The following is a 10,048-nucleotide window of genomic DNA, read 5'->3' as shown; positions in this document are numbered from 1 at the left end:
ATTATATATATATATTCAGTTCGGTTTGGATTTAGGTTTCGGTTTGGATTTAGTGAAAACCATAATCATACCATACTCATTGAAATAATATTCGATTTTTTCCCAAACCAAACCATTACCCAGTCAAATAGTTTTTAACCGCATTGACCGATTCAGTTCGGTTCGATTCCCCACGATTTCGGTTGCAATTGCCATTCCTATTTGCAAGTGACTTGCAAGGAAAAAATCGGTTATGGGTAAAGGTGAGGTTCACAAGCGAGTCCTCCAATGGTTAAGTTAGTCTTTGGGATGAAGTGTAGAAAGCCTATAAAATTGTTGTTTTTATAAAGTTGTTAGTGTACCGTTATTAGAGGAGAAGTCTTTTATTTATATGGGGAGGAGACTGACAGGTGGAGAGAGAACCATCATCTTCGACAGGTATTTCAGGCTTTCGTCTAAATTTGTAGGCAAGGGTATCGAAGACTTATGAGAGTCTCACGAATAGCAATGGTCGGGTGATGCATGAATTTTCAAGAGAATCTCTCAAAAGTTTCAAGAAAGGGTGTCAAGTGAGATTGCGACAGGATCTCTCGAATGCCTCAAGAGAGACTCCTAGGTAAGATCACTCAATTTTAGTCATTCAATCTTGATTAGCCGACTGATGTTCCTTGGTCCATCATCCCATGTGAAGTCGCTTGCTTTTATGAATTTTTTCTTCCATTAAGCTTTTGGGTCTCCTTTTTGAGTTTGGACCTATCATTAGCCATTGACTCACTTTATGGGATAGAACAATATCGAATGATGAGTTTAGAAAAAAAAAAAAAAATGATAAGAGTAAAGCATTAACTTAAAATCACTTTATAAGAGAATCTGAACAAACTGAAAAATATCATATATATATATATATATATATATATTCTCCCCACTCATATATCTTAATAGAATTTCGTAAACAACTAATATCATTAATCTTGTCATTTAAGCCTATAGACCTTAAATTATGGATATAATGTGAATATTATCGAGATTATGAATTAAACTCATAACTTTAATCTTGAAAAGTGAAATTTAGGAATTAGGATTTAAGGTACTATGTACTAATAATCAAACCAACTTAATTAGGTGGTCATTGCGTTCATTGTCTTTGAAGGAAAATGAAAGTAAAGGATGTGCATGTGCATGTGCATGACACTGATGAACATGCAACTCTTATCTAAAAAAGCATGGAACACATACATTACCATCCCTATATATATATATATATATATAGGTATGTATATGTGAAAGAGTAGGACCATATGGGTGACATTATCATCTCTCAAAGGAGCCTGGGTGTCCCTTAGAACTGGGTGTAAGGGCAGAGAGAGAGAGAGACAGAGAGGGGTTATAATAAGTTGGGGTTACCCAACTCAACTGGTGCCTTTTTATGGGGATTTTATGGACGACATATATTGCCTTGCCGCTTCCTAGCCTGTCAAAAAGTACTACTACTACAGCCGCCGCACTGGCGGCTGAGCGGCTCAGCACGGTGGTAGTGGACCACCGTGCGTGGCTGGCTCTGGCTGCATATGCTCAAGTCTCAAGCTGCTGCTGCCACCTGCACCCTCCACATTCATTCATATCTCTATATAGAGTTTGTTTTGTCTTTGATTTTGTTTCTTTCTTTTTTTCTTTCTCTCTCTCTCTCTCTCTCTTCTTTTTTGGAATAACAAAAGCACAAGAAAAAAGAAACTTTGGAGGCGAAAAATTCTAAACCCTGAATTTCTGGTTAACTTTTAGTGACAGTTTCATTAGTTTCTTAACCCTTAAAACCAAAGAATAATGAGGGGAGAATGCTGACTCCAAATGGTCAAGGGATGTCGCTCATGAGTCTTAAAACATGAGTAATTAATCAAATAGTTCAATTAATTGTGGGGTGTCGATAGATAGAAAATCGTTTTCGAGCAAACAGAAAGGCGAATTCAAATCTATTTGTTTGGGGGGGGGGGGGGGGGGGGGGGGGGGGGGGGGTGGATGATTGAGAGGGGACCCAAGAATAAGCTTTGAAGATACAAGAATTGAGAGGAGGAAAAGGACTGGAAGGGTGTCGTTTGGCATGAGAGAAATGGGTCTAAAGCCAGCTCAGGAAAATCCTACTTGCAGCCCCAACTTGCACCTCTCTCACTATATACCAACTCGATCTGCCCAACACACTATCTCCCCCCACCCTGTCCTAAAATCTTACTAGATAGTTACATCTCTTTGATTTCCAAATCCCATTAATTCTCCGGCTTCCCAAACATGCCTAGGGTTCACCAAAATCAAACAATCTCTATAACATGATTATCTTTGTATTATACCCAAAGGGTCTTGTTGGGACGAGCAAAGGCTCGACTACTTCAAACACTTAAGGTGCGTTTGATTGGAATTATGGAATTTGTATGGAAAGAAAATATTTTTTAGGTAATTGAATTGCCTAGAATTAAATTCCAAGGAAAATATCAATTAAAGGTGTTTGATTGGCTTAATTTTCTACCTAAAAATTGTTCTATTTTTTCAACTTTTGTTATTTGATTGTCATTATTTTTCTATAGAAATAATCATTTTTTTCTAGCTTTAATTCAGGCTAATTCAAGCTCTCATCTGATTGAAAAGTGAAAACCACAAGAAGCACCAAAATGCACAACTCGACTGTTTCATTCTCCTTATTTTTTTCAGAAATCAAACGGATAACTTCAAAGATACCCAACAAGAAAGCAACAATAATAAAGACCAAGATCGCTCTATCACTTTAACCATCTGCTAAGACACGAAACAAAAAAATAACAAGATTGTAAGGAAAACCAGAGACCAAGATCGCTCAATCACAAGATCGCTCCCTGAAACAAAGACCAAGATCACTCCCTAAAATAGAGAACAAGATCGCTTCCAGTGGACGAAGACCCCAGATCGATGGTTGAAGACCAAGATCGCTCACTGAAATAGAGAGAAAAACCAAGATCAGTGGACGAAGACCAAGATCGCTCACCGGATCTATAGAAATAAGAACAGAATAAGGATGAAAACCTTACCATGGAAGAAGATGAATATGCGTTGGTGGTCTGAAACTCAAAATCGGAGATGGCAACGAAAACGAAGTCAGAGCTGGTCTTATGTGGAGATGGCGACGAAGCCCAAGTCGAAGATGGATGGCGGTGGATGGCGAGTCACAGCAAATTGGAGATGGTTTTCTTTAGCGGTGGATGGCGACGCACAAGAAGTCGGAGATGGCGACGAAGCCCAAGTAAGGGCTTGACTTCGGCGGTGGATGGTGACGAAGAGGAAGGGGGCGAAGCCAGCTCGAATGGGAGAGGAAACCCTAGAGAAATCGAGATGGACAGGGACGAAGGCGGCTCAAATGAGAGAGAAACCCTAGAGAAATCGAGGTGGACGGGGACGAATATGTTGTGCCCGCGAATGTGAATTCCCTGGAAATATAAAACAAGCCCCCCCTAGGAAAACCATTTCCAGCAAAAGCTAGAAAAGAGCCTCACGTGACCAAAAATGAGAATTTAATTTGCCTAGAAAATAAGTGCAATCAAACACTACAAAAGTTAGAATTTATGTGAAAAAGAGTCATTTTCCATGGAAATGAAGTGCAATCAAACCGGCCCTTAGATTCATAATACAAATCTGTAAAGAACATTTAATAAACGAAAACATACACATAACATAAATGAAAACAATAAAGAAAGCATAAATGACATACAACAATTTTTACCGTGATTTACCCTTTAAAATAGGGCTACATTTACGTTGAGCTCCAGTGAGTAAAGTTCACCGCACTAATTGGAAAAACGATTATAGCTTCCATATACATATCTCACTCATTCACTGTATATTCAATGGTTCGCTAATCAAAAATGCCCCACAACCACAAAATAGAGATCAAAGGCAAAACCCTAAGAACCAAAGAGAAAACCTATATAGGAAATAATGAAAATGAAGAAGACAGACTAAAACCCTAAAAAGATAATCGGTTGTACTGCTCAAATCCCAAGAAATCAGTGGGATATAAATAGGTAGAAACAGCGGTGGAAATGAAATCTAAGGATCAAATCAACGACCTCAAATGCAGTAGACTAAACGACAAGATGGTACAGAGAGAATCAAACGAGCCATGAAATGACGAGAGGGTTGCCATTCGAGCCTCCGAGCTCATGGACTCCAAAACGACATCATTTTGGAGCAACCAATGAATAATTGCTAGATGAGCCTCCATCTTCTTACTAAAACGACAACGTTTAAGGAACTGATGCTTCATCATCATACTCAACAAGTCTTTTATTATGTTCTTTCATGTTCGAGAATTTCTATTCAAATTGTCACTTTTATGATGTGGGTTATTATGTACATGCATGTGTAGTCATATCATCATCAATCAATTTTAGTTACATTATTATTTGTTCAAAAATTTGAGTCATATATACAGACCTGACAAAAAATAAATATGAAAATGACAATTTGGTGTGGAGTGGCATTATTATTTTCATTGTAGGCGGATGGTGATGTTGGTCAGGTGGTAATGTAACACATAGCAAACGAACACTGTTATTTGACAAATGTAATTAATGAGAGCATGGGGAAGAACCTTATGGCTGGCTTTATACACCGGGGCATATACGTCATTTCATCTATAGCCTGAGGTGGGATTGTCTGTTGCTGCAACCTCAGTGGTGTGTCCAAATCTGGGCCGTGATCTTGCCAGCTCATCACCATGGGACCACCTATATATCATCATCATTTTCTGATTCATCAAACACTTGCTATATATATATATATATATATATGCCAGTTTTAGGCTTCTTCCGACATGGCCTTCTGATTTCAATCTCAACCTAAATTTCTACAGGATGATCGGACACTGTAATAATAATAATAATAATAATTTAATTAGTTTTACAAAATAAATAATTTTTTAATTTTTGAAAATATGAGGGGTGAGTTGAGTGATGAGTCAGCAAGCAAACAGGGATTGTGCCCAAAGGAAACACTAAAGGGCTAAAAGAGAAAGGGAAAGGGAGGGGAGGGTCCGAAGGCAAATGGACCCTCCTATCCTCCGATGATTATTCTCATGTTTTGCCAAGAAAACACATGTCCTCTCCCAAACATAATTATTGCTTTCTATTTTGGGTGTTGATTAAGGTGGCCCCATTAGGAATTTTCCATCTTCGCTTACCTTCTAGATGCTTTGCTAATAAGGAAAAAAATAATACACAATTATTTAAAATCAACATAATTCATATATTGCAATGATATCTTAAATTAAATAACTTAATTATTTTTTACAAAAACAATAAAAGTGCATCGAAACACAAAATTGATCTTGATCGCATCGGACAACATATCAATTGTTTGATATGGGCTAGGGGGAGTGGAGTGGGACCCATGGGAGTGGGACCATTTCCATCCTCCTTGCTAGTATGCACCTGATGTTGGCGGACATCAAAACAACTCTCCCCTAATTAATTTTCTAAAAGGAGAGTTTTGTATGTTAGAAATCTCAATTGTCACTAAGAAAGCGTTTAATTCCAAGTATGAAATTTACATGAAAATAAAATATTTTATAGATAATTGAATTGTTTAAAATTAAATTTTAGAGAAAATGTCAATTAAAGGTGTTTGATTAATTTAATTTTTAACTTAGAAATTATTGTATTTTTTCATCTTTTGATGTTTGATTGTCATTATTTTTCATAGAAATAATTATTTTTTTCAATTTTTGTTGTTTGATAATTATTATTTTCATAGAAATTGTCACTTTTTTCATGAAAATTGTACATTTTCCAATAGGTACATATATACGCATATATATAAAATATGGCTACAACAACGTCAAATGGTAGTGTGATGTTAACGATGATGAGGAAGAAGTCGGAGATGGCGACTCCAATGAGGGTGACGCTGTGAGAGTACAAATTGAAAGGGAATCGAAAGTTATTGAAATAGAAGGGAAACTCAGAATTGACAAAAAGTTGGATAGAAAGAAGGTCGTCGAAAATTTTACTGTGGATGAAGACGAATGTGAACTCAAAATCAAAGCTCGAAGATGGTGACAAAGGGGAAGGGCCGGCGACAGACAACAGTGAAGAAACCCTTCAACCAATGACAAACAACAAAATGAGTTTGAGTCGTGTATAAATACAATACTTTCATTTAATAATCAAAATCTTACGTGAAATTGACATATCATTTTAACGGCGGACGCGACCATTCATCAAACAAAGCCCTTCCTTATAGCAACCGTACAATCTTTCATTGAATGGATACGTTATTTTGTCAAAAACACAACTCTTTGTGCCGAAAGACGTTAAAGGGTTTGTTTAGTTATAGAAAATAATTTTATTTTTTAATTTTAAATTTTTATAAAATTTAAAATATTTATTTTTAAATTAATTAAGCAACGACAGCACATGTGGCACCGTGGCAGAAGATTGACGCTGATAAGAAAAAAAAAATTGAGCTTCTCAACCCCGAACGAACTGAAAGTGTAGGCGCCACGTGTCATGCCACTGGCCGTCACTCACAAACAGCACACTCAGTCGACACGTGTTCCTTACTATTCCGGGAATGCTTTCCACTTTCCATTCACCACATTTCATTCCTTCACCTAATGCCCACACTTTTTGCATTTCATGGCCAAGCAAGCACGTGCCTTGACGGCGTACATCCCTCGTCCGTCGCCGTTACTCGACGGAGTTAAACACACCAAAAAGCAAAACTCAGCAACAAAAATGGAAATAATAATAATAATAATAATTTAAAAAAAAAAAAGAAAAGAAAAGTTGAGCAAAGCCCAAGCCGGTGGATAACTTTATTCACCGCGCCCATACAAAACAAAATTTGCCGATATTTAGAGAGCCACGAGAGGGTCTGATGTGAATATATCGCCGATATCTTGAAATTGGAAATGATCGTCTAGCGGCCACGCGGACTGCCCGAAACCGAAGTCGAATCCCGACCCGAGGAACGCGTCGGTGAAATCCTCGCTGAACAGGTTTTCTTCCAGACCCGTATCTTTAAACAAGTCGGGTACGGGTAACGGGTTCTGGAAATCGAATATGTCCTCCGGGGGCGGAAATAGCGTCTCGAATGTGTCTTCTTTGAGATCTCGGCTTTCCTCGGTGAACTCGTTGAGTGGGCGGGATGACTCGGGCTTGGGTTGATGAGTCGACTCGAGTTCGTCGGTGGCCGGAGAGTGGAACCGGAGGACGGACTTGGGAGAGGGGAGGTTATTGTTGTTGCTGTGAGACTCTTCGCCCGAGTTGTAGCCGGAACAAATCGACGCCGGGTTGGTTTCCGGCGCGTCGGGTTGGGCCGGCGGCGTGGCGAAGTTGGTGAGCGCGTCGGGGCCACGGAGCTGAATCGCTGCGTGGTCGTAAACCATGGCGGCTTCTTCGGCTGTGTCGTAGGTGCCTAACCACAGCCGTACACGTCGCAGCGGATCTCTGATCTCCGCCGCCCATTTCCCCCAAGGCCGCTGTCGTACACCGCGAAACTTTCTCCCGGAGGTCACTCTCAACCGTCTCGCCGGAGACTGAGAATTTCCTGCCAGCTTTCTCCGGCGATTTCCGGCCCCAGGCACCACCGGCCTGGCCGTCGACGAACACGTCTCGATAGTGACCTCGTTAACGAACCTTTTCACTCTTTGCCGGCGGAACATTCCGTCGTCCTCGTCGCTGGACGAGTCCGTCGCGTCGGCGTCGGTCACCGATATCCGCACGACTCTCGGACCGGCGGCATTTAGTTCCGGCGATTTCCTCCTGCCGGAGACAGCTCCCAGCGGCGACGACCGGACCAAGCAGGTTTGCCTCTTGTGCTCACTGTACTTCACTGGACACAGCATATTTGGATCCATTTATGCGCACAAATCTCAGATTCGCATTGAGAGCAAGAGCTTCAAACGGAGATAAAACCACCGCCAGTCCGATATAAATACCGGTGAAAAAGCCGCTAAAGCGAGAGAAATTTCGAGGAAAGCAACGACAAAAGAAGAAAAAGGAAAGCGAATGAAAAACGCTTTCTGAGGAGACCGAGGATTTGATTTGTTAGACCGTGTGAAGCAGCAGCGGCTAGGGAGGCCAAGAACTCGAGAGCACGGAAAGCACAGCCGCAAGGCGTGCGTGACTCTGAGAGAGAAAAAGAGATATTTTATCGGAAAGTTGCAAAGAAAAGAGAGCAACCGTGGCTGTGGAGCACCACCTTTCACCGGAAAAGAGAAAAGCGAAAGGGAATAAAAATGGCGAGAATCAGTGAAGCTTCGTCCGTCGCTTCAGCAGCTCAAGGAGGTGAGGTGAGTCTGAGTGACTTCGAATCCTTTCCTTTCTTTTCCTTTCCTTTCCTTTCCTTTCCCTCAGTATTTTCCCGAGAAAACAAAAATCTCCGAGAAAGTGAAGGAAACTGATGGAGAGAGAGAAACACGCAGAGAGAGAGAGGGGGAGGGGTAGGCCGAGGCTATCAAGCCTCCATCCTCTTTTATAAGGTCCCATAGCCGAAATCTGATAACAGGTTTAAAAAATACATTTAACTTTTAAATTAAACTAAAATTTAAATAACACGGCGGGGAGGGATCGGGTACGGTAATGACCACTGCAGTGCAGCGAGATATTTCTGGCGAGCCGCCGCATCCGTTTGGGATACAAGATCTCGACACGTGGAAGGATCGGACGGAGGATGGGGTGCCAGGCTGACTCAGCAAAAAGATTTCATCTGGGAATCTGGGATTCAGGTCACGTGACCGACGGGGTTCTGTTCCGTTAAGTGAGTCGGTCAAAATCAATGCCTCACTGACTCACTCGTCCCCTAACTAATCACAAAATTATTATTACTTAATTACGCATCCTTTTTACCGTTAATTTCGCCTAATTAATTGCTAAGCCCAGTTGATATTCTATTTAACATAGTTTAATTTATTTATATAGCATTTTTAAATTAGAAGGACAAAAATTAATTATTTGGAGGAAAGGCTCATTAGTCATTCTTGTTGTCATTCATTCATAGCAACTGTACCATGCTACCGTCCTCAAGAGTTCTCAAATTCAATGGCTTAACAGTCTCCTTTGCTTTTTAGGTGTTCCCCATTCATTACAACGTGACATTTCATTTCACTAACCGCCGCATCTTACAGTACTCTAATATTAAATTTTAATTTTATTATTAAGTGGAATCATGAAAAAATAATTTATTACTTATTTTTGTTTGTGGGTATATTTTTTCTTATATCATTATCATATTAAAGTAAAATTTCGTATTAGAAACCATCATTGCTCGATCTTTATAGATAGTGGAATCATATGGAAACTAAAAGTTATGATGCGCGAAAATGACTCGGGAGTACTATTTCGATATTTCTAAAATGTTTCCTGTATCGAAATGTCAAAAAATACTCAAAAAAAATATTTATGGGTTATTTTTATAATTTAAAAAATATTTTGAGAATATTAAAAAAATATCGTAAATATGTTTTCAATTTGAAAATTCATTTCTGTCCATGAAAAGGTTAGAGACAGATTTTTTTAAATGTGCGACTCATATTATGTATGTGTAAACTAAAAATAAAAAGTCATTAAATGATAATTAATAGTTATAGTTTAATTTTTGATTTTTTAAAAAGAATTAAATAAAACTAAAATTTAGTGCAGTAGTAAAATTAAACTTATTTTGGGTTTGGAGACTATGAGTTAAAGTCTTGTTAATACAATAGTAAAGGGCAATAGAGTAATTTTAGAGAGTTTAATTGGGGCGGCCCAAGTTGATTGGGTCGGAACGGGGCAAATGGAACAACAGTCCCTCAACGAAAGATGAAACAGAACAGCCGCTTCGCCCTTCATTTCTTTTGCTTCAACTCTACCGACATATTAAGTAAATACATAAAAATTTATAAATAAATTCTCCTTCAATAAAATTAAAACCTCTTATTATCGATCCAACTTTTAAGAATAAAGAGATATAAGAGATTTTATAAAAAATTATTATTATTCTCGATAATTATTAAAAAACACATAACAATATAGAATTTAAATTCTTCGACTATCTTTGCTCTCTAAACAAA

The 10,048-nt window shown here is 39.0% G+C and overlaps 2 protein-coding genes across 2 annotated transcripts; both read right to left on the bottom strand.

The window, feature by feature from the left end:
- Window positions 1-6,782: 6,782 nt before the first annotated feature.
- LOC127812945 (ethylene-responsive transcription factor CRF2-like) lies at window positions 6,783-8,455 on the bottom strand. Its single transcript, XM_052353559.1, has one exon. It carries the CDS (start codon window positions 7,853-7,855, stop codon window positions 6,851-6,853), a length of 1,005 nt encoding a protein of 334 aa, XP_052209519.1. The 5' UTR covers window positions 7,856-8,455; the 3' UTR covers window positions 6,783-6,850.
- Window positions 6,851-7,855, bottom strand: LOC127813451 (ethylene-responsive transcription factor CRF2-like). Its single transcript, XM_052354411.1, has one exon. The coding sequence runs from the start codon at window positions 7,853-7,855 to the stop codon at window positions 6,851-6,853; it is 1,005 nt and encodes a 334-aa protein (XP_052210371.1).
- Window positions 8,456-10,048: the final 1,593 nt, after the last annotated feature.

This window comes from Diospyros lotus, chromosome 11, assembly GCF_014633365.1.
Source record: "Diospyros lotus cultivar Yz01 chromosome 11, ASM1463336v1, whole genome shotgun sequence".
Classification (NCBI taxonomy): domain Eukaryota; kingdom Viridiplantae; phylum Streptophyta; class Magnoliopsida; order Ericales; family Ebenaceae; genus Diospyros; species Diospyros lotus.
Note: the sequence above shows the minus strand (reverse complement) of the source record. Positions and strands in the feature narration are given on the sequence as shown.

Coding starts and splice junctions, on each gene's coding strand:
- LOC127812945 (XM_052353559.1), bottom strand. CDS start 7,855: ATGGATCCAAATATGCTGTGTCCAGTGAAGTACAGTGAGCACAAGAGG.
- LOC127813451 (XM_052354411.1), bottom strand. CDS start 7,855: ATGGATCCAAATATGCTGTGTCCAGTGAAGTACAGTGAGCACAAGAGG.